This window comes from Dipteris shenzhenensis, chromosome 26 (genome assembly GCF_047967505.1).
Source record: "Dipteris shenzhenensis isolate YYH24624 ecotype China chromosome 26, Dip_SZ_1.0, whole genome shotgun sequence".
NCBI classification, from domain to species: Eukaryota; Viridiplantae; Streptophyta; class Polypodiopsida; order Gleicheniales; family Dipteridaceae; genus Dipteris; species Dipteris shenzhenensis.
The window spans coordinates 52,510,824-52,536,421 of record NC_141621.1 but is presented as its reverse complement, the minus strand read 5'-3'; the positions used below and the strand labels follow the sequence as shown (position 1 = coordinate 52,536,421).

Sequence of the window (25,598 nt, the reverse complement as noted above, 5' to 3'; positions counted from 1 at the left end):
GGGAAGGGATGGCAGGGGGTGTGAGGGAAGGTCCTGGCAGAAAGGGACGCCCAAGAAAGTGAGAGAGGAGGCTTGCGAGAAGGAAAGGGTGGCTGGATGGGGCAATGCCGCATTTGGAGAAAGAGCTCAGGTCTGAAATGGAAGAAGGCCAGCTCTAGAGGGGTGAGAGAGGGAAGGCTGTCCAAAGATAGTCCATGAGCTACCTAGCGAAGGGCTGCCACAATCCAAGCTCTAGAGTGGTGAGGGAGGGTGGGCTGTCCAAACAGAGCCCATGACCTACCCAGTGAAGGGCTGGATGGGGCAGTGCCGCATTCAGAGAAAGAGATGAGGTCTAAAATGGCAGAAGGCCAGCTCAAGAGGGGTGAGAGAGGGTGGGATGTCCAAAGAGAGTCCATGAGCTACCCAGCGAAGGGCTGCCACAATCCAAGTCATTGCCCAGTGGAAGTGAACCCCCAGGAGGAGGAAAGCCTAAGGGCCTGTGACAATGCCCAAAGGGTACAGAATGAAGCAAAATGGAGGTGGGGAGAGGAATGACCAATTGTGGAAGGTGGATGGAAGGCCAGGTCTCATGAGCAGCTGCTGATGGCTAAGAAGGCTAGGCCAATGGAGAGAAGCCGAACACGACAGGGGGAAGCACAGACCGGAAGCACGAGGAAAATGGTGCAAGCTAGAGGGAGCTCTAGAAGGAAGCCTCGAAAGCTGAACCCCCAATTTTGATTGAACACAAGTACAGCAGCATTGAATCAAAATTTTCCAGGATGTATTCATAGCAACCATGATGTGAAATTACCTTATAACAAACATCTCTGTCAGAAATATCTTTGTCATCAACCCATGCAGCATGATAAATTGCATTAGTTACACTTGAGTCACAAGTTGCAACTCGTAAAGCTAGAACCTACAAACAAAATACACCTTCAATCAAATGTTGATCAACAATGCATATCAAGTACAGAAAAAGCCATGATAATTTTATTTGAAGTTGTTAAAAAGTATAAATTCGTACATAGTATTGTAGATTTCAGATATACATTGATTATGGTAACATGTGCCAAGTGCATTCATGTAGTAGCATAATTCCATTCAAAAAATTTACCAAACTAAAATAAATTGAGATTGTATTCGCATCAGCATCAGCATTACAATGACTCACATGGCAATCACATAGATAGGGCTTAGAAAATGAAAAATATACAAAACAAAGGACTAGGTTTGAACAAGGACTACCCTCTCCATTGTATGTGCATATCACAGAATATTTCTAAATTGTAGCAACACACACCTATGTTGTAAGTACCATAACACAGTTCAAAACATTGAGGTGGGATGTAGAAGTTGCGCGATAGCAACACAGCTGCAGATTGAAGTTCTCTAGAAGGTGAAGTGAAGGAGGAGTGAGGAAAAAACTCCGTAAGATCCATTCAACCAGCGGGTTAGAATAGGCAGTATTCTTTTGTTTAATGCCTTCTTTGGGAAAAAAAGAGCCAAAATAGAGACAAAGATAGAGATATCTAATAGTAGCTACATGCATGAAGCCTAAATGCAATTGGAAAGAAAGCTACATGCAACACATCTCTCAATGTAGCAATCTTAATTAGAACACATGCAATCAAAAAATCATAACATACATAGAGCTTCTCATGGGAGAAAAGATTGCCTAGTGTCTGTATCCTTAACGCAAGAGAATGAGATGTATGCATGTGATTGGCAGGCCAAGAGAAGGTCCAACTGACGGTTGAAGGAGAAAACAAGCTACTAGAAATCCTACTCGATGCCAACTCCTTGAATAAGAGGTATCAAAGCGAGAGAAGCAGGCTAGAGTTGCAATAGTTTGGCCAGAATATGTAGAGCGCAATCAGCTGGTCGACTTCTAAAAGAAAGTAGACCACAAGCTCATGGAATACACAAAATAGTGGCTGCTTAGAAACAGTCGAATAGGTTGAGGAATGGGCGGCCAGCAGCTTCAACGTCAATGAACTGATGGTAAATCAATGCACAGGCATAGGTTGCGCATGTGTGCATCTAGTAACCGTCACATGTGTGTGTGTATATGTGTGTAGTGAAGCATGCTTAGTGCTATGAGGTGTCTCGACCATGACACAGGTGATGATGTAATGCAAGGCCCCCTCTTAAGGAGGTGCCTATGACATAGGAGTTCCTATGATATAGGAGTGATCTCCTTTGATGTAGGAGAGGTGCCCTTAATTTAGGACAACCTCCCACACACTCTATGAAAGAGAGTTACCTCTCTCACAATGAATAGAACACTATTTGGCTTCATCTTGTGTTCTCATGTCTTGAGTCATCATGCATCTATCCTCTTCCACCAATTCCCAACATGAGCAATGTTTTTGGCTTCAAGATGGTAATTAGACCCTAAGCTAGATCACATTTCCTTAAGTTCATAGAGGATTTGGCTCTATGGAGGTGTCTCCATTAAGTATTTGTACTACGTAGTGGGACCTTGGGGAGTGGAAATGGATTGATGCAAGGCACCAAGAGAAAAGTCTCCCCTTCTTTCGTTACATGGTGACTGATGCGAAGAACTTTCAGCTTAGTCTTAAAGGCCGGAAACCCACTAGAGCTCCTCGTTGGGAAAATTTTCAGATCTCTGCGGACTCAAAGAAGTCCTTTTGGGAGAGATTCTAGATATCCCTCAGGAATAGAAAGATCACTCTATTCTTTTGGCTTTCTATCCATGGAGGGATTGCATTGAAAACAATGGAGGTTCGTGCTCGAGGCGGACTCTATTCATTGCATTTTTCACTATGACGAGTCTATTTAACATTGCTTAACGCAAGGATCATTTGAAAGGAGATTGCTGGATTATTGAGCACTTGTATGCCTTTGCCCTTCTTCACAACCAAGGGCTTGGTAGCTTGGCTTTCTCTCTCGGGGGGCCTCAGGTGTTTTATGAGAGACATGACTCTTCATAGGTATTTTCGGTCCGGTGACATTTGGTTGAGTCATCTCTCTGAATGATGTTCAAGCCTCTCTTGACAGACCTGCACATGCCTCTGTGAACATTTCATAGGAGATTCTGGTGAGCGTTTCAGCGTGGCATATTTGGAGATCTAGATGCATAGAGGCCTTGGAGGGTTCCTAGGTCCACTATGTGCACACATTGGCTAGTATTTCAACAGACACGATACATGCATTGGTCACCATTTTGGGGAGCACATAGGGGTCTTCTCGGGCAGCCTCTACAAGGAGGGTTGTTTTCATTAGGGAGTGGAGGGACTCCCTATTCTTCTTTGAGTCCTCCACAGGGTTGAGGTGGTACTTTCAGCCTCAACCTTGGATTCTTTCTAGCTCTATTTGGGTGTTTGTTTTTTCATGCCTTCCATGATAGTAAATTTTCTCTTGAGCTTTGCTCAAGAGTTTCTTCCATACTTCTAGAAGTTTTTCTTTGCCAAAAAAAAAAGCAACAAGAAAGAAAGAGAAGTGGAAATTTGCAATAGGCCATATAGGATAAGATTGAAAAAAAGAACAGTTCTAGAAGAAGCCAAGGGAGAAAGTACATCAAAATGGAAATAGAAGAAAAGGGAACGAAGGGAAAAGAGTAGCAAAAGGGCAGGCACCAAGTGGAAAAAGAAAGAGATAGGTATCAGAAACAAGCAAAGCACAAAATATGGTCGGTGAAAGGGATGAGACAAAAACAAAGGGGAAGACAAAATTAAAGAAGCGCAAACTGTGGTCGGCACAAAAAGATGCATGGCCAAGGATATGGGCAAGAAAAGAATAGGAAAAAGAAACAACTACATTACTTTAAAAGGAGGAGGAGAAACAATTCACAACCAGCAAAAAGAGAAGTCGTGGGGGAAGCATGATGGGGACATCAGAATTATAGCAAGAGCCCATAGTACAATTAAGAAATTATTGATACTTGATTACCTCATTAATTACAAAAGTTACTCGTACATATCATACAATGCACAACAATTTTGGAAAGCCATGTAAGAGTAATAAAGTCAGCCCCAATTCACATTGACCATTCAAGTGATGAGATCAGTAACATACAGATCGAATAGGAAAGACTGATGGAAACTTGAGATTTGCAGCAAGGTGGTTTGACCAATCTTCCAAGTCTTGCCTGTGCATGCCACAAAAAAAACAATCAACACAAAACAAACCAATCTTTTCAGCTGAAACTAGCTTAATAAATGAGCACACATGTCAATTTCAAATATACCTAGATGAATCCAGGAACATTCCCAAACTCATCCTCTAAAAACACAACATAGTGCAGTTTCAATCTCACGATAGTCACTCATAAGATTGAAAACCATAAACTCCATCACGCATAGTAGGGACTAGCTACTATGACATCCCCACTGACGTCATCAGCGCCCAACAGTAGGTGTAGACCATAGTATAAAAGTATGCTCTCACACATACAAATCCACACACCCATACATACTTGAGCATCCATTTATACAAAGTCTTCGTACTGAGTTTCAAAAAAGGGGACACTATCACATCTCATTATATTAAAAACTAGGACGTGAGAAAATATATGTCTCTAAATCCACAACATGAGGGAAAGTAAAAATGTACCCACCAATGAACAGAAAAAGTAAAATACAATTGCATGGAGAGTGAACAATGCAGAGCCTTGATCTTGAGGTTTATGAAGAAAGAAAAATAATGAGGGGTATAAGGATTTCTCATGCAATACTACCTCTGTGAATCAAATGAGGATACTTCAATGTAGGAACAAGAATGGAGAAGAGTTATGAACACAAGAGAACAAGAAGTGAACTCCAACTTGAAATGTTCAACCAAATGACGTACAAGTACCAGGTATATATAGGCCAACTACCAGGGCACACAAAAACTCTAAACTAGACTAGGTCCTAGTCTATATTACATCACCATATCATTGTATATATCTCTACAAATCCCCCTATGGCTGAAATGCTTTGGAATGATCTGAGAGGCATCTGCACTACCTAAAGTACTATGGTTGCACAAATTCATCCACATGTGGATATAGCAACCTATTGGAGTACAAAAAAAAACAGTCATTTTACAACCCCCCTTGATATCGTTTGAATGTCTCGTATCTCCAAGCCATGTCGATGTCATATGAAGAGAGACACTGACAGGCTTTTAGTGAAGACATCTGTCACATTATCCTTAGTGGAACAATATCAATTAAGCCATCTGTGATACAATCCCGCACATAATGATGGTAATTTTCTTGTGTTTCATGCGTGCATAAAATATAGGATTGTTTCCAATAGCAATGAAACTCTGGCTGTCACAAAACATCGGAGTTGCATCACCATCTTAAGCATGATGCAAGTCATGCAAAAGCTTCCTTGACCACATACATTCCATGGTTGTATTCGGCTTCAATGGAGGAGAGAGACACACGGTCTTGCTTCTTACTGAGCCATGAGATGCACGCTAAGTCCAATGAGAAGCAGGAAGTGGACCTACGATCATCGATGTCCCCTAACCAATTTGAGTCGGTGAAGCCACTCAGAGAAATGTCACCATCTGAAGCATAATGCAGCCCATAGGTAATTGTACCATGTACATATCTGAGAACCCTCTTCGTTGCATTGTAATGCGTGACTGTGGCATAATGCATGAACTGGCTAAGAAGCCTGAAAAGAAAATATGAAGTGTTTAATTGGTTTAAGGAGTTCAAAGCATTGGCTGAGAACCAAACCAATTCTAGAATTGGCACACTTAATTCTAACAATGGGGGAGAGTCTACTTCACATTCCACATACTTTTCACTCTATCCCAAGCTGCCTTTGAAGTTTTACAAGACTTGATAGCGGACTTAATGTGTGTCTTCACACACAATGTAATCAAAAACACAGCTTGAGCATCCCTTCGATCAAACCTCCTCTGTTCTTCTATGGGAGCGACATGAGTAGCGGCAATAGAACCCTGAGTGGTAGTGGAAGATGCACTAGAGCTAGGTGCACAAAGTCTAGTCTTATCCCCATTCACAGTGTCCCATAAGCCCTTTCCAACCAAGATATTCTTGAGTGTAAACACCCACAAAGCATAGTTGGCTCCATCCAACTTATCTGCCTCAGTCATGGTGCCAAAATTCTCATCGAGAGACATGATTGCAAGCTCAAGAATAAATGCAAGTGTACCTCCAAAGGAAAAGACAGCAAAAGGACAACTAAAAGACCACAGACTTCTATGCAATCACTGCAATGGCATTCACTGACAATGGCTGCTCTAAAATAGCAGTAAATCTACCTCGAAATTTCTGCTCAAACCTCAATCGCTTCCAGGATATACAATGCAATCAAGCACTATATTTCTACCTCAAAAAATTGTCCTCAACCACAGCCAAACACTGGCTCAAATGCAATATACTTCTGCCCCAAAAATCAGCATGTATCTCAGCCAAACAATGTCTCACAATGCAATAGCAAACTCTTGCTCAATAGGCATCCAAAAGTGCATCAACTTACAACAAACACTTGGCTTCAAAAATGCACAACACCTGAGGAATGACTTGCACTCAATGTGTAGCCAAAAACGGTCCCAAATGCACTGACACCCGTGCAATGCAACCTACAAGACACCTGCGCGATGCTATTTGTAAGAACCAACTGGGAGAGGCTGAAAATGAGCTGAAGCTAATCTCCAGCTGGATCAGGAGAAAAAGTCGAGCCACTAGGCTGAATCCAGAGATGGAGATGCGAATGGCGAGTTGGAGAGGCAATGCGCAGCAATGTCGAGGTGTACGGTTGGCATGAGCTGATTCCGAGCTGCAAAATCAAGGTGTACGGGTGTGTTGACGGCAATACAGATGGCAAGGCTGTGTACGGATGGCAAGGCAGCTGTCCGGGGTTGTTTGCAGGCACAAGTACAGAAATCTATAAAAATCAGCAAAACATAAATGATATTGCTGGTATATTCGGATCTGTTGCTCAGAATGAAATTTCGAGAGCACAAACAGCTCTGAAAGGGGGGTAAAACTCCAGTACAACTACAAAACTCCTCTGGGTTGCCCGATGCAGCTACAGAACTTCCGGTATCCAAAATTGTCTTTAAAAAATGCGAAGTCCGCTTACAATCTTGGAGGAGCTCCCGTCTGCAGCTGCCCGCCACCACCCCGTCGCCATCACCCAGCCTGGCTGGCCGCGCCCTGCTCCCTTGCCCTTCAGATCGCCCCCTTCAGCCTGTCTGGCCGCGCCGCCATCACCCAGCCCGTCTGGCCGCGCCCTGCTCCCTTGGCCGTGCCCCCCTTGCCCTTCAAGTCGCCCCCCTTCAGCCCGTCTGGCCGCGCCCCCTTCAGGTCGCCCCCCTTCAGGCCACCATCCAGGCCGCCAGTCGCCGCCAATTCCTGCAGCTGCTGTCCGCCCCTCCCTTCATTGCGCTTCAGGCTGGGCTGCTTCAGGGCCCTCTCCGGGGCTGTTGCTGCTCGTGTTCCGGGGTCTTCAAGCTGAGTGCCTGGGCGGATTCCAGGACATTGGCGGAGCTTTTTGCTTCAGCATTGAGCGGCCTGTTTTCATCCCACGCAGGCTGAAGTTTGGGGCATTCATTAACCAAGTTTTTGGGGATTGACTAGTGGTTGGTTGCGAGTTCTTGGTGGGTAATTTCAGCAGAGGTAGCTCCTCCCCTCAGGACAACGCAAGCTGAGACAATGGAGGGCACTAATGCCACTCCCGTCGCCGAACCTCAGGAGATTGAAGTCACAGTTTCTTTTCCTCCCAACATTGTGCAGATGATTGAGGTAGCAGAGGAGGGTTTTCGTTTGACGCATATCATTGGCTTTCTACCCGGTAGAGGCCAACAGTTACGTGATTGGGTGTACACCAGCATGGCCTCATTGGGTGTCTCAGTTACAGTTTTCCGATTGCTTGGAAGAGGGTGCTTTTCTTTTGGCCTTCAGTCTGCAGAGCAGGCTCAAAGAGTAATTATGGGCTCACCGATTCAGTTTCAGAGCAGAGTCATCCATTTGTGGCCTTGGCGGAAGCACTTTAGTACTACTTCCCCGGGACCGCGACAAGTCTCTTTTTGGATGCTTTTCCCTAGACTTCCTGATGAGGTCAGCTCTTGTCACAGAGCTGTGGAGCATATGGCTAGTGTGGCAGGTACAATCATCCCATCAGGTGCTAGACTTTCCTATGCTCAGTCACTTGCTGGTACAGGTGTTACGAGGGTCAGACTCACTTCAAAGTTCCCCCCTCCTCGTACATCCGAGTCCTTTCTGATGACATGGGGCGCTGCCCTTTGGGGGAGAGGATCTGGAGCCTTTACTCTCTTTGAGTCAGAGCCAGGAGACCACGGTTTCTTCATGCAGCGTCGCCAGAGACGAGGTCCCACAGAGGCCAGCATCATGGAGCCGCAGGATTTTCTTTTGGTACTGTACCAGCTCAGGATTCCCTGCCTACTTCAGCTGCAGGGTCAGCCTGGGAGGTGATTTCCAGCATTACCTTATGGGGGATATGGTGTTCGCGATGTTCTTTTGTCCTTGGGGGCCATTTGTGCACGGAGGCTAACACTCTCGCTTCCATTTGGGCCGAGATTATCTTCACTCTCAGGAGTCAGTGGGAGCGGTGTACATGCACCTCTTTGGCAGCTCGTGGGAGACTCATATCCTTCATGAGGACATGGGACTGCTCATTATTTTTTCATTTGACCCCTTTTGGGATGTCATGGCATTTTAGACCACCACCATGGCTTTTTTGCCACATTGTTGAGGCTAGGGATAGAGTACTTTCTCCCCCACCTGTTGTATGATTCGTTTTGAATGGAATATATCACTCTTTTATTTAAAAAATGCGAAGTCGTCCAACTGAGGAGTTCTTCCTGTTGCAAAACCTTGCAACAAAATTGACGCTCGAGATCACGCGAAGCTCGTGGGAGCTCAGGACAGTCAAAAGAGAAGTCGACTAGCAAGAACTAACTTCTTCTCCGCGACAGAAGTGCAATAGGAGCATGCGGGAGAATGGGGAAACAAGTGACAGGGCTGGAAGGACTAGCTCCCATACCACATGTAGGAATAAGAATGGAGAAGAGTTGTGAACACAAGAGAACAAGAATTGAACACAAGTGAACTCCAACTAAAATGTTCAACCAAATGAAGTACAAGTACTTGGTATATATAGTCCAAGTACTAGAGCACACAAAAACTCTAAAATAGACTAAGTCCTAGTCTATCCTACATCACCATATCATTGTATATATCTCTACATTCAATCCTAAAGGAGGTCACTGATGTGTCTCTGGATGTATAAAAATCTTCCAAACATCCATTTCACATACTCCTTTGAGTATGTATGATATCATGTAGAATCCATGATAATATATTCCTATCCTCTTGAACTCTCTTTTATCTTTTTATAAAATTCATATGCTATCTTGCCATATGGCAACGAGAGTGGCTGCCAAAAGGACTTGGTGACCTCCTTTCACCAAGCTGCGGCGAGCAACCCAAATGTGCCAAGCCGTGATGCTGGACAACATCTCTCAAACACTGTCCTCTAGGAAGAAACACGAAGCTTCCACGAAGGGGGAGACGCATCCTGTGCCTCGATCCGGAGGATGCTCTGCACATAAATTTTAGAAGATGGGGTGACAATGTTGATGGAGAAGGCTCGGCCTCCCCGGTCACCCAGGCTACCATGCCCCAAGTAAAATCCCTCTGCAACCTCAGCGTCTGAGCACTACCCGAAGGGGGCCCTGCAAAATCCTCTATGTTGTGGAGCAGCTCCAAAGATAGTATGGGATCATCTCTAAATCTCCATCAATGCAGCAATGACAACGCCCATCCACACACATCTTCTTTAGCTAAGAGCCAATGGGGAGACCCTTGTGGGCAACCATCCAAAGGTAGAAAATCAATCTTCCATAACCAAGGGCTAGCCCATAAGTGTGACCAAAATCTAGATATGTCCTCCAAGGGCACTTGTTTCTTGATCCAGTCTCTCTCTCTCAAAGGAGTCCAGGCGACAACCTCCAAATGAAGGCGGCGCCGATGTGTATCGTGTAAGAGAAAAAGGGCACCTCCTCCACTCTCTCCAAGTGCCCTACTCTAGCCGACCAAAACAACTCACCCGGGTCCCATTGTACCTTTGAAGGGGATGGCACTCTCACAGCCAAAGGCGCCAGATGATCCACCATCCTACTCCTCCAAAGTGATTGGTGCTGGGTCAATGGTCCATGCCTTGCCCAAACAGCCCACTACTCTGATCCTCTGCCACTCAAACAAGGCCCCATCCATCTATGAGTCTCATCAAACAATGGCTAGAGGAGTCCCAAGCGGAAGGAGCCAAGGGATCGGTGCCAAAACTAGATCCTCAACAGAGCTCGTGTCCTAAAAAACTGCCTGATACCATTGTGGAGGAGCTGAGGACCTCCAAGACTAAAGAATGGCGGAGTCAAATCCTTATACAAAAAATATGAATAGTGGTATGCCTCTTGTATTTGAATAGATAGTAAGTCCATCCATAATCATAAAACAAGATTTATAGTGTCGATTGTATTAGGCTAATGGATGAAATATATCAAAATAGAAGGTAGGCTACCTACACGTATGAGAGCCATGGATTCTATATTTGACTATTTGATATTTGTATTGAAAATGAGGATCACACATGGTAGGTCACCACCACGTGGCTTCCCTAAAGCAAACTCTAGAATGAGAACTGTTTGGTGCCCATGTGACAGCTTGGTTGCTGTGGCAGTCCTCCCAAACTCTTGCTGAGCTCTGCACTGTTAGATAATCGCGTCTCAAGCCTCTCTCCAAATTTAAGACTAACTCTCACATGCAACATTGAAAGATTGCAGAGACCCAAGACTATATCTCCAAACCAAAATACTATAGAAGGAAAATCACGCAACTAGGTCGCTCAACCCAACCAGGTTTGTTGCGACAATACAAGAGAAGCTTATTGAAAATTATGCTCAGCTACAAAGAATCCCATAAGATGATAAAGATGACTGCTCAACAGAATGACACACGAACTGATGAATCCTGCTACCACACAAGTAGCTATCTATGATCATGTGGCAAGAAAGGCCACACAGGCGTAGAGAAGACAAGTAGGAACGTAGCCATATATAAAAGTCTGAGAACCGCCTTGTGGAACCAATCATCAAGCTGCTGCCAGCTACGCCAACTTGTCACATAGATGCTCCAGCACAACTGACAAACCAAAAGCTTGCTGCCAGCCATGAGCAGCTCCACAAACAAATGAAAGGGCACAGATGGACACCGCCTGTTCCCAACTCTCAGGGAGAACCTCAAAGCGCCCTAGCGAAATGAGACTGGGGGGAGGCAACGCTCCAAAAGGCAACAGACACATTTTCTACATGGACGTTTGCCATGTGGCAAACACCCTTCCAGTAGGTCACCACACCCTACAAAGATTACCAAACCAAAATTGCCAACATGCATCTAACTGGTGTAGAGCCCTCAACCGAGTTGAGACAAGAGTAAAATCTGTCTAACTACCAATTGATCTATTTGAAGGACTCCATGTGGGTCTTGAAGCTCCTTGACACCATCCGTGCTATCTCTTTGTCACCTGATGGAGAGGAAGTGCCTATTGCATCTTTCCCCCCATTCTGGCCCAAAAAGCCATCCGAGCATGATATCGGTACTCTGCCTTATGCTCTCCTATAGTGAGTAGGTATGCATTAGGTATGCTGCAGACGTCTGGATTTCTGCCCTGCAAAAACACTCTGTGTATGTGGTGCTCCCACTGCTCTTCAATCATGCGATGATCTGCAGGCTGAGCACTGATGATGCTGACTTCTTGGGGCTCTTCTGCTGCTCTGGATGCAGCCTGTTCCAAGGCTATGCTCTGGATGCAGCCTGTTCCAAGGCTATCTGAAGTGTCTATGGCCTGCTAGCTGGGGCCCTTTATATAGGGCAGTATGCCCTCCAAAGTAGGCCTACTGGCCCCTGACCAGATCAGCTGACCTGACAAGGTGCATCCCCCTGGTAGCAGGCTGACCACAGACAGGTCTTTGCTGACCAGTCTATTGCTGCTGTTTGTGCCTAGAAATAGCCCTTCTGCAGGCCCCTTTGCTGGGCCTAGACCTAGTGTCTGACTGCCTCTGCCCCAACCTGTACTTGCTGTTGATCTGGTCATCTCTTTCTCTTGCAGCCTTTTCCTTGCTGTTGCGCACTATTGCAGACTTTGTGCCCTTTGCTTGGGCCCATGGCTGGCTTCTTTCCAGCCCCATAGCCAGCCCACGTAGGCACTCTTTTGGGCTGCCCAAAATAAACCTAGCCATGTTGCTGGCTACATGGCAGCCTCACCCCTTCCCCCTATCATCTACCCACATGCATGCTAAGGAGTCAACCCCCTGAGCTCTCTCCATTTGGAGGCTCACAGGTGGGACATTAACCCAAATGTAGCCCTCCTGGTAGAAGTTTCTCGTGAGGTTCCCTGCATGCTCGTCCAAGTGGCCATCATAGTATCTGTCCAAATAATGGCCAAAGTGTCATAAGGGTGGATCACAGATCCATCCAAGGCCTCTGTACATATGGCTCTCCAAATATGCCATGCTGAAATACTCGCCAGCATCCCCCAGGAAGAATCCCACAGATGCATGCCCGGGCTTGAATTGTGAGAAGGGAACATCATCCGGAGAGCACGACTCAACTAAATGCCATCGTATCGAGAGATTCAAAGAAGAGTCATGCCTCATAAAATACCTAAGGCCCCAAAAGAGACAGCTAGGCTACTGAGCCCCAAGTCATAAAGAAAGGGAATGGAGAAAACATACTGAAGATCCGTGCAATTCCCTTCCAAATGATCCTCCAATTGCTACTCTTGATAAAGCAAACCAAGCATCTTGAGCATTATAGGCATCTTGATATGAGTTGCCATATTGAACTTGGAGATGAACCATATGCATGGAAGTGCCAAAGAGTTCAAAGTGATCCACATACAATTCTTATCATGTGTGTTCTAAAATCCTAACCAATGCCTTCCATCTACTAGTGATTTCTTTGTGCTTGCTAGATGGTCAGAGGAAAAATCTCCCTATCATCCTCAAAATGTGAAGCTGTCCTTTAAGTGGCAAAACTCTGCATGTATTATCTGCGTTGAAGTTATCTTGCAATATCTTCCGAGCTTCTACTAAGTGTCTTCGCACACATTATACGATTAATAAGGAAATTTGATATTCACATCAAGAATGGACACCTTTTACATCCTTTATTCCCCATTCATTAGTTGTCTTGGCATTTGTGAGAGGCTGTGTGGACATGCATTCAACAATCTTCTTCTTCTATTTTTTAAAGAAAGTGAACTTCTATTAAGTGCATCCAAAGCACAACTGTTATGTATTGCTCATGTCCTACCTATTACAATAGCATTCTCTCATTCATCTCAACGTGCATTCAATTTTTCAAAGAGAAAGTGAACTTCTATTAAGTACAACCAAAACACAAATTTGCTATATATTGCTCATGTTCTACCTATTACAATAGAATTTCATTAGATCCTCTCTCTATGCCTTCTAGCAATTAGTACATCCAATTTTGTCCTTTCAAATTTGTGCACGCATGCATAAGTTGTGCAAACTTGTGAAAAACACAAAAGCATTGTCTATTCCAACCCCTCAATGAACTGTTCAACAATCAAATCACCTATAAATTTCGCAACGAGTGCCGAGATGCACATGTGATGTAAATTCATAGAAGGAACGCAACACCTCAGAGAAAGCTTGAGAAATAGCATGTAGTTTGAAAGAGAAGGAAATAGTATGTTACGAAGGACAGCCTAAACTCTAACTTGAGAAATAGCATGTAGTTTGAAAGAGAAGGAAATAGTATGTTACGAAGGACAGCCTAAACTCTAACCTAAGCTCAAGCTCAAAATCTAGGCAACGTATCACATGTACAATGCAAAAAGGTAATTATTGCAACAAAATACGGAGGACCAATTTCCATTGAACTGAATTCATATTCTCGATCTAAACTCTACAATTGGTCAATAATCCTATACATTGTGGTTACACATGTTGTGACCTAGTATAGACTCAATATTAAAATTCATGAAGACATTTTCTAATCCATGGGGATAGAAGCCATGCAATCTCATACTGAAAGAAGGTGAAATCATACTCATCTAGTTCCATTTGCCTCAGCATCCATTCTCCATGCATAGGATCTGATTGGTATTCTAAAACTTTTGCACCTTGAATCGTTGCCTTTGGGTAGACACAAGCAACGGCTTTTCATAGACATATCTCCCACTTTATGTTCTAGATTTGCCACAGAGTGACTCTTGCAAGAACACATAATGAAACTATAAAGCATGTCTTGTTTTGCGGGCTTCATTACTAGTGGGTGCAAGACTGTCTTCGCTCCAAATGATGATATCAATAATAGCTCCTATAGCCACCATAGCTTTGAGATCGTTAGCAAGATATCTCTTTGTTTCTATCATTGTTTAGCATTGAAAAGTCCCTTTATATTATGCTTATTTGTGCACCAACCAAACTTAGCCAGTTACAATTTAGACATTTTTAATCGGGTCTTATTTGAGGAAGATTTGGGATCATTCCTAGATGACTTATGTTGACTATGGGTATCACTGTTTTTAGGAGCATAGGCTACAAAGTTGCTGTGATAGATATGCTGGAAGTGATGGATCTTTGACCTACTAGGCATCACGATTTTTTGAAGCATTGTGCTACGATGTTGTAATGGATGACATGTTGGAAGTGATGGATTTTTCACCTATTGGGCATCACAATTCTTTGGAGCATTACGCTTGGTGCTAAGGTTGAAAGCTTGACCCTCTACCACCCTGTGCACATTGCTCTGGGAGAGAGCTAGACCATCCTAGGTCTAAATCAGCCTGAGGACTCTGGTCGCTCAACCCCACCCGATCCATTCGGTTCTCATTATTCTTATTTTCCTAGCAATCCTTCAATCCATTGGAGACACATATCTACCATGGAGGCTTCTTCATTGGCATGTCACTTGGATGGCGATTGAACAGCTCTCGGTCTTTTAAGAATGATCTTCGAGAGCAGCTTTGCAGGCTCTACCAAAGGTTTTTTCCATTGGGAAAGGATGTTGTTGTATTCAGTTCGGTAGTATTTACCACACATCCTTGAGATAGGGCAACACTTCGATCATGTGGTCGAGAGGGACAAACCTTTTACAGATGCAATTAAAGTGGATCAGCCCTTTGTTCCTTCCAGATGATCTACCTCGTTTCCTAACATCCATGGTGGAGAGAGTCCTACACGGGTAGAGTATCTTGGTCTTCCACATGAGTGCTTTGCTTGTAGCAACACGGAGGACAGCAGTAGAGGGTCCAACAATAGCACAAGCCCCCCTTGATCAAGGTGGTGGTTGGCAAAATAGAAGGTCAGAGAGAGAGAGGGCTAGGAGAACAGAGGCAAAGAGGAGAGGTCACCTGGCTCAATTCATGAGTGTTCAGATGGAGTAGCCCCCCCATGCAGCAGGCCACTATGGCATAGGTGCAAATATGGTTGGGCAGCTAGTTCAACAAGAGACAGAGGCTCAAACTCACAGGAGGGAGCCCCAGGGTGCTTTAAGGAGCCATACTTAGAAGGGATAGACACTTCAAGGCACTTGTTTCATCCATGGAGGTTTTTCGCCTCGCTTTGGGATCTATTATCAACTGGCACAAATCGTACTAGATTTTCGTCAATGATATACACTATGTGGTACATAACGTATAGATCTTGCATTGGCCAGGTGAAGTGACTCATCAAGAATGTCATCTGGTCGAGAGGGGATGGTTGCCTAGCTAGGGTGAAAGTAGCTTGGGACATCATCATTCAACAGAAAAACCTGATACAATGAGCTATGGTAGTGGAGCTACTAAACAAGCATCCACACCAATGCAAAATGCAAAAAATGCAAAATGGCAGTACTAAGTCCTAAGTACAACATCGTACAACATAGCCATGTCGATATTCGACTATATATCAATCTCAGCATCATCGTCATCATCAAGGGATGGTCTTTACATCAGATGGATGTAAAGAATGCTTTCTTGCATGGTGATTTGCAAGAAGAGGTCTATATGGAGCAACCACCATGTTATGTTCATGATGTTCATCCTAAGTTTATTTGCAAGTTGAAGAAAGCCTTGTATGGCTTGAAGCAAGCACCCAAAGCATGGTCTGACAAGATAGGACAGTATCTTGTCCCATTTATGTTGATGATTTGATCATCACAAGTGATACTGATGAAGATATCCTTCATGTGAAAATGCTATTGAAGCAGAAGTTTAAGACGAAGGATTTGGGAGAGCTGCGTTACTTCTTGGGCATTGAGGTGATTAGATCCACAAGTGGTATATGGCTCTTGCAGAGGCAGTATGGATTGGAGAGCGAAAGCACTGCCTCTCTAGTCTAGCCAATAAAGCATATCCTCTGCTCACACGTGCATTCATCGCGGGTCTCATAGTGAAGATGGGTCCGAAAAAGACGACCCCAAGATAAGTGTATGATGAAACTACCTCAACAGGGGACCCATCAAATGCGAACTCCTTCTGGCGCATGACAGTTCGAGATGTACAGAAGATCGTAACCTTGGTTTTACCCAAGTTGACCTTCAAATCATGAGACTCACAAAAGGACTGTAGTGCGTCAAGGTGTCTCTGGAGCCCCTCTGCTGAGGAAGAAAAGAGAGCCACGTTATCTGCGTAAAGCAGTATCAGGATCAGCGTTCCCGCGAGAGAGCAACCTACCCCCCCGTGTCTGCATCACTGTCTCGAGCTCGTCAATGTAGAGGCCAAACAAGGTAGGTGATAATGGACACCCTTGTTTGATCCCGATAGTGCTCATGATCTCGTCTGTCCATCCAAATCTTGTCCGGACTCTGCCTGAAACTCGCTCATAAAGTGCCATGAGAGCTAGGGATATCGTGGACCCAGAATGCCATATCGTGAAGTTCATTGTCAGAGGCATGCTTCGAGGGAAGTGAGCCGTGGAAGGAGCTACTCCTTCACATACTTCATGAGATCCAGGCATCAAACAAAATAAGTGGATTTTTAGAGGGCTACTTACTTGGGTAGGACCCAAAGGTGAAATTTGTAATAGCTATTCTCAGGGCTTTGGATGCATTGCACGAGACACTTTATCAAAGACATCCCACATCATTTGAGGAGTGGAGGCTCAGCCCCTCCTTTACAATGACCTTAATACGTCGATGAACAGGCACACCATTGGGTAGAGACCCAACCTTTCTTGGGAGGTTTTGGTCAGACAATGGCTAGCACAATTGGAAAGTGGTTTTCTTTCGATGGAGTTCTCCACTGGCGAATGTCCACCTGTTCCCCCCTTTCGGGAGTAACATGGACTGCGGGAGAGAGCCTGTGTCAAAAAAGAGTTCACAGACTAAGAGGGTCCCAGATTACAAGAGAAGATTTAAAGTATAGTCTCTGAGGCCCAACCTTTCTTGGGAGGTTTTGGTCAGACAATGGCTAGCACAATTGGAAAGTGGTTTTCTTTCGATGGAGTTCTCCACTGGCGAATGTCCACCTGTTCCCCCCTTTCGGGAGTAACATGGACTGCGGGAGAGAGCCTGTGACAAAAAAGAGTTCACAGACTACGAGGGTCCCAGATTACAAGAGAAGATTTAAAGTATAGTCTCTGAGGAATGGAGGGCAGCTCAGGAGCCACACATTGCACAAGCTCATTCATGGTCTGAGTATTTACGAATGATGAGATCTTGCTTTTGGTGGTGGGCACCTCAGATCAGCCTTGATTCACATTTGCAATGCAAGACAACAGCAGGATGTAAAGACAACAGGTTAGGGATGGAGAACTATGGAGAATTTATGCCTCAGAGTCAAGATAGTAGCTCAATATCAATGGAGGTGATACATTGATCCAAACCCATGCACAGCAAAGAAGGCAGCCTAGAGGTTTTGGGTATGGGAGAAGAGACCCTTGAAGAGGCTTCAATGGGACCCAAGAGAGTCAGGATGCCTCCAATATTCTTGTTTTCAGCTATTCAGTGAGATTGGGCAGGAGGATCCAGATGGGAAGGATGGATGGCATGCAAGCCGCAGCAGATCATTGGCACAGACAAGGACTCTCTAAAGAAATTTTATCGTAGGCTTTGGGACAGCTACAGGTCAAGGAAGATCTCCCACTTCCTTTGGTTATTGCACACAGAGCCCTTAAAGTAGGCACTTGGCTTGGGTTTAGTTGTTTTCCAATTGCATGATCATGATGTGGCTTCACAGATGAGTCTCAGAGGCACTGCATTTAAGATTGCCTGCCAGAACAAGAGGCATTGCATTTGGGATCATCCACTCGAACAGGAGGTTTGGAGGAAACCTTTGAGGATAGTATTCATTGGGATTCAAGATGATATGGTGGTGACCTGGGGAGCAGTGGCCTGGATTAAAGACTGAGAACCTGCTTGTGGTTATGAGGACATTCAAGGGAGTTCATCCTTCAGATTGGTAGGGCAGGAGTTGACCTTCATCCATACTCCGGACTTCATAAAGATACCTTGACAATACCATAGATTGGAGCTGATAGTGAGCATCATTGCCTGGTACATATAGACAGCTAAGTGTAGGCAGGCCAGAGAGCAGCAGACCACATCAGCCTCGAAGACAGTGGCCAGCACTTGGCTAGACATCTTTCAAACTGTCACAGGTAGATGGGATGGACTCCTGGGAGATTTGGATCGCGCTAGGTGCAGGGAGGCTTTTATCAATATATGGGAGCCAGAACCCTCCCTCCATTTCATAGATTGTAGAAGAATATGGCATTATAGACCACCAGAGTGGTTTTCTGTTCGGCCTTTGTACGAGCTAATCCTCCATAGAGCAGCCAGCGAGGGGGATATCCTTGTGTTTTTATTGTATCCTTCATTCGGGAGTTGTATTTTCCTTGGTGTCCGTCTCACCAAGGAGTCTATTAATAGAACTTTCTCTCTCTTAAAATAAACAAATTGGATTGTTGAATTGGCCCTTTCTACCATCACAATACCCCCCCACCCCTGCTCCTAGTCCCCCCACCACAAAAAAGAAAAAACAAAAAGAACAAAATGAAACAAAACCAAAAGAAAACCTTTTTTTTAATTTCTTTTTCTTGGGCAAAAAGGTTGGGTTCCACCCCTCAATCCACAGAATTCCCTAAAGAAGTTTCGCTACCTATGCTTGTAGTCTGTTTCAACATTTATCATGATGCCAAATTAATCCTGAATGATGTGATAACTTTCAACAAATGCTTTCAGCATTCATAATTTTAATCATGTCAAAAATAGTAAGGCTAAATTTGGAAACCATTAACTTTGGCATTGGAAAATAAATGTTTATAGCAGAAAATTCAGACTATAACTCGAGCTCTAGGGAACCAACAATCATGATACAAGGTCAAACAAATTGGAAAGAGAAATCCCACCAAGTGAGCCCAAAAGAGGAGAAAAAGGGAAGGGAGGAAGGGGTGGAATAATGATATCTAAATCAAACATTTGCCACAGTTTCATACTTTAAACATTTGGAGCCTTGACAGCCAGCATGTCTTGACAGCATTTTAAAAACCAAGCTTCATGCACGAAAGGATCTCCTTGCAATTGGTGGCTTGGACTGTTTTAGTTGTGCTTTGAGACTTTAATGCTTTTCTTTAAATGGTCTCGTACATAAAATTGATCAGTGATTATATCGTGGGCAGTGATCTTCTCACCCTTCTGATTGCAGTCATATAGACGCCTCAAAACGGCATATTGATTAAAAACCGCACACATTAGGAAAAGGAGGGCAGTTACTTCTCTCAATTGAGCACTTTAAACGCCAAGCCTATATTTAACTTAAGGGTCATGCAGAAAAGATCCACCAAAAACCAGACTATAGAAGAAAATAACCTGAAGTATGAAGCCCTTGAGGCTGTTAGAGTCATAAGAGGTACAGCAGGAGTTCCAATTGCCTTGAAAAGTGCACCAAGTAAGAACTGTGAAACATAAAAATGAAGCAAATATGACCAAAACAGTTCATTTCAAATTTTCCTTCAAGAAAATTCATTCCTTTACGAATACAAAACAGACGAGACACAATCCAAGTACACCTACTGGCCAGCTTTACTTCTAACTCTAGAGAGTGGAATAAGGTTGTTGCACGGTTTTTGTGCACAGTGTTCTCATTAAGATGTGTTGGATTCATGGATCAGAGGGGAACCCTACTCTTTTCTTGATCTTTCTAGGGTCACCAGCCACTCGCCCTCATTAAAAAATCATGGCCTCCAAGCTGTACACACACATACGGGATGAGGTATCTGCTTGAATAGTGCACTCACCTTAAATCATATTTGACCATAGGCACAGCACACTGCAAGATGTTCCATCACACTAAAATTTTCTCATTCTTAATTACTTAGCCTTGAATGTGAACTATTCAGTGATGAAATTGAATGCAGCAATTATGACGGCATGGTGTGGGTTCACATATTATCTTGCATTAAAATGATGAGAAGTCAAAGCCTCCAAAGCTAACAATACTAAGTTTTACATACAGATCAGATCCGAGGACGTTAATCTATATGCACATGAACATTGAACTCAATCAAAGGTAAGTCAATATATTAGCCCATTGGGCAGGTTGATTGCCTGAATGTGGCTCACAATAGGCAATACTCCCTCATACCGTTCCCAACATCAAATATGGCCAGCCTAACCAAGCGAAAGCTCGCAATCTTTCACCACCACAGCTATGTGCCACCAAAATGGCTTTCTACAAAGAGCATTTTATGCACCTAAGCAGGGATGAGTTCGTTTAGGAATTGCGGTACCTACAGATTCACGCCCCTTGTGCGGTATGGATTGCCATGGATCTGCTCATGACCTTATCCCATATGTTTCAGATAGAGGCAGGGCATGCACTCGACATTACATAGATATGAAATTAAATGCACCCTCTGTTACATACATGAGGTGGAAACGGAGATGCACATTCCTTATGCGGTTACGACCATAGAGGTAACTTGCATTGCTTGTTTACTCCTGAAAATATGGACGTAAGTGTTAGCACTTAGCCCTGGTATGGCCTTGTAGGCTAGTTAGACATTTAATCCTAGTATACCTAGATCACTTAGGACCTTTTAGTCCTTAGTCAACGAGTTGATTTTGTGGGCATATATAGGCCACCCTTGTACTTTCTTCATTATCCATTTGCAAGTACACTCAATTCCTTCAGCTTCTTGTTTGTTGCCTTGCACTCCATCTTGCATTCATTGTTTCCCGTGCCCAACAGTGGTATCAAAGCAGGTTCTCTTGCTCCTACTTGCCTTCCCTTGTTCTCACCTTCAGCTCCCAGCTAACAGTTTGACCTGTTCTTCAGCTCGTTTTTTCAGTTCCAGCTTGTTTTTAAACCTGACCTACATTTCAGCCTGCTTTGGACCTTCAGCCATAGTTACTAGGGAACGGGAACGTTCCGGAAATTCAGGGTGTCGGAATGGGAACGTTTCGGGAAGGAGGAATGGGAACCAAAATGCCACGTCATACACGAGACGTCATCATATGACATAAAACCATGTTAGAAAAAGAAAGAAACTAACATTTTACAGATTTAAACTTTCTATATAAGCTCTAAAATACCCATTTAAAACTTTCAAACAGCCTTCTTTTCTTCCTTTTTTGGGAACGTTCCGGTTCCAGCTTGCTTCCTGAAACTACGTTCCCACGTTCCAGGAAGACGAAACGCTGTTCCCTGGTAGCTATGCATTCAGGATGCAGTCCCACTGCCTTTTCTTGGCCCATTGCCAGCAAGAATAGCCCTAGAAGAAACACAACTGATCTGCACATTTTTGGAGCTGCCCTACAGTCCCAAAACTGTTTTTTAGGGGTTTCTTGCAGATTTTGTCACCAGAAACTGTCTTTTAGGGTTTTTTAATTTTGGTTTCACTTGGATTTTTTAAAGTTTTTTTTTCCAAAAAGATTCCTTCATTAAGTATCAATGAAAACCGCAAGAGCAAGCTCAAATGCGGGAGTACATCATGCCATGCATGAGAAAAAAAACCAGCTCAAACGAGCTAACAACAATCCAAGGTGGAGGCTGAAAGTGCCACCTCAACCGTGAAGGAGACTCACAGAAGAAAGGAGATCCTTTCCAAACTCTGAAAAGAGTACCTCTCTCAGCAGTAGCTGCTCTGGAGGATCCCTGCATGCTCTCCTAGATGGCCACCAATGTGTGTATAGTATCAGTCCCTTCAAATATGCCAAGCTGTAAGCTAGCCAGAATCTCCCATGACGTGTCTACCAAGGCATGAGCAACTCTGAAAGGAGTGAAGGGAACATCCTGGAGAGAACAGACTCCACAGAGTGTCGTCATATAATGAAGGTTGAATCTGAGTCATGTCCCTCGAAAAACACCAGAGGGCCAGTAAGAGATAAGCATGGCACTGATCCCCAAGTCATGAAGAAGGGTGCTCTATGAAATATGCTAAAAATCCTAGCAACACCCTTCCAAATCGTCCTCGCCTGTCTGCACTCCCAGAGGCAATGCTGAACTGATTCAACTACTGCGTGGCATCGAGGACAAGTAGGGTCAACGCCAAACCTGGATCTCCTTAGGTTCACTACAATCCCTCCATGCATAGAAAGCCAAAAGAAGAGGGTGATCTTTCTATTCCACAGGAATTTCCAGAGCCTCCTCCAAAAGTTTTTTTGCATCTCTGCAAAAATCCGAAAACTATTCCAATGAGGAGCTCTCGAGGGCCTCCAACCTCTACTACTAAGCTGAAATCTCTTGGCATTTCTAACTGTGTAACGAAAGAAAGGGATGCTCTTCTCTCGGTGCCCTTCATCAATCCACTCCCACTCCCCTGGGTCCCACTACAAGCACCTAATGGGGGAGCCACCATATAACCATAGTCTACAAGACCCAAATGCCAGGAGAGCAGGGTCAGTATCAAGATACCACTGAGAGTCCTTGCCCCACTCCATGTAACCTACAATCCTAACAGGCTGGAAAGCAACCTCCAAAAGGATATCATCTGAAGATCTAAGAAGTCTACCTCCCAACTAAACATCAAACACAAGGGTCTCCTCAAGTACATCCCGCAAGGCAATAACCTGTAAAGGAATACCCGTCCTCGTAAAAGCTCCCAACCAAATGGACTCTGTGATAGGCATGTCATTTGTATCTATCCACTCTATTGGTATGGCTGCATCTATTTGCTGCATCCTGACTATACTCCCTCTGAGGTGGCCAACTGATAAGAGTCTCTGATCATCAGGAAGCTTCCTGAAAGCCTTCCACGAACCTACTATGAACGCAGGTCCCCTCTCCCATCTAGACCACTACATATAATGTGACACTCCTAGTAATCTGCCATGCTCATCCAAAATAGAGTCCTTCCACATGACTAGCTGTCTGACTATTTCTTCGCGAGAGCAAGGTGAAGCTCTCTGAAGAATTCCTCAGAAGCTGCCCCAAGCTTTCAAAATGGCAGCCATGAGAGGGGAAGAGGGAGATCTAAGATGGGCTGAAGTAAAAATCCATCTCGAGCTGAAAATATTTCCAAGGCTCACCTAGGCATCAAGCCTCTCACTACAAACTTACAAAGCAAGGCCATACACTACAAGTTCAGATCAATAATATTGAGACCTCCTTCGCTTGTGGGGAGAATGAATGTCTCCCAAGCCACCCTAGCTAACACATCTGAGGTGCCATCTAACCCACTTCAAAGAAAGTTCCTGATAGGTCTCATGAGCTGAGATATATAACTTCTAGATATGCAACCGTATGAGCAAACCAACCACGTAGTAGCCAATAATACCTAGTTCACAACCACTACTCTGGATGGAAGGTCAAGTCTGGCAGAACTCCAAAAAATGAGTTTCCTCCTAATGCTCGCCAACACAGGAGCAAACTGTTGTGCTGGAGAGATGCCCACCCCAACCTAGCATCCTAGGTACCTGATGGAAACACCCCTCTGAATCCGGGTGAATCCGATGTCAATTCCCCAATCTAGAGTGTCCTCATCACTAATCCAAAATCCATTGGATTTGTTCAATTAATACGACCCCTGCTACAGTGCAAAACAAATCCGAGTCTGTCTTGAACGGGATGAGTGTCTATGGTGTAGCATCCAAAAAAACAGCCGTATCCTCTGCCAACTCACTATCCAATAGCTCATCCTCCTGCCTCAACAGAAGACTGAGCCCTATAATATCAGCTTGAGCTCTAAGGTAATAGCTCATAGCTTTGTCCACAAATTAAATGAGAAAGGGAGCTAAAGGGCATCCCTGATGAACTGATCTGGTAATCTGAAACATGTCTCCCTTGACTACACCAATGAGAGCCTGGCTATGCGTTGATATGAAGAGAACTGACACCTCTCTAATCAATGCATCTATGAATCCAAAGCGAGCAAGGGTACCCTCTAGAAACCCCAGTCTACTCTGTCATAAGCTTTCTCAAAGTCGAGAAGTAGAATGGCAAGCCTATGGCCATTATGCATGGCAATCAGAAGCCTCCCAAAAAGATGTTATCGAAGATGCTCCTGCCATGCACAAATCACGTTTGTGTATGATGTATAAGATCTAGAAGAAAGGGATGCAGACGCAGGCTGATTGCTTTTGCTAAGATTTTATACAGAGTAGCCAACACAGTGATCGGTCTCCACTGAGACACTAACTTCATGCATCCCCCTTTTGGGATAAGATGAATGAGGCCCTTTGTAAGTGAGTCTGGCATCTCACCAGAGTCCCAAATGCCGTGCCGGGCTGAGGTAGTGTGATCCCCAATCTGATCCCAAAATGAAATAAAGAAAGAGGGTGTAAGCCCATCTGAACCAGGGCACTTGCCCTTGTGAAGGGCAGAGAGATGCTCGTGAATGGTGCATCAAGTGAGACTATCATATCTCCAGTCACCAACATAGGTAAGTATTGCCAAATAACAACTCGAGCATCATCTCTGGCCTGTGTGTCGGGATCTGTTGTAAGAAGGGAGGCATAGAAATCTATGGCCACCTGCAAGACGGCATCTGGATGTGTCTGTAAAACTCCGTCTGAGTCAACCAGCTATAAAACGCTCTCCTTACTATGTCCGGGGCTAAGAGTAGAGAAGAACTTCTTGTTGACCCTACCTCCTGTCTGAGTCTAAAATGACTCTTTGCATGAAAGGCATGCTTTGTTCTCTAATCTAACAATGACTGTTGATGAAGCCTTGCTACAGCAAGGCACTCCTGAACCCAAGCATCTGTAGGCCTCTTCTGCTCTTCCCTTTGAAGAGCAACCAACTGCTGTTGGAGACCTATCTCTGGCCTGAGGATCTCACCTCTCCTGATACGAGCAGCTGATAAAAGTCACTAATATCTGATAGGGATATAGCTATATCTGACGGAAAAAGCAGCCCATTGTACATGTGAGATACCCAAGTCTGCAACACTGCCTATGTGAGGCCCATCTCTGCGTGGAATGCATCTGGAATCCTGATACTGACAGAGCGACTCCTCACATGAGGATCTAAAACAAACAGAACAACTAGAAAGTGATCCGAAGTGGACACCCCAGGTGTAATGCATACTATCCCACCTCTGTCCAGAGCCCAATCATCCACATAAAATCTGTCAATCTATGCGTGGATAGGCATCTGCAACCTCCTGCTCGACCAAGAAAACAGGAGTGACTGTGGCTGAGTGTGAAAAGC

The 25,598-nt window shown here is 44.4% G+C and overlaps 1 protein-coding gene across 5 annotated transcripts in view; it reads right to left on the bottom strand.

Annotated features, from left to right (window-relative positions):
- The window catches only part of LOC147885262 (uncharacterized), a 123,802-nt gene that overhangs the window by 24,617 nt on the left and 73,587 nt on the right, over nucleotides 1–25,598 (bottom strand). For all 5 annotated transcript variants that reach the window (XM_087397654.1, XM_087397655.1, XM_087397657.1 and 2 more), the window contains exons 9-11: nucleotides 19,817–19,902; nucleotides 4,021–4,093; nucleotides 791–898 (exon numbers count right to left, since the gene is read on the bottom strand). In XM_087397654.1, coding sequence (XP_087253780.1) covers nucleotides 791–898; nucleotides 4,021–4,093; nucleotides 19,817–19,902 — 267 coding nt within the window. The remainder of the gene's footprint in view (nucleotides 1–790; nucleotides 899–4,020; nucleotides 4,094–19,816; nucleotides 19,903–25,598) is intronic.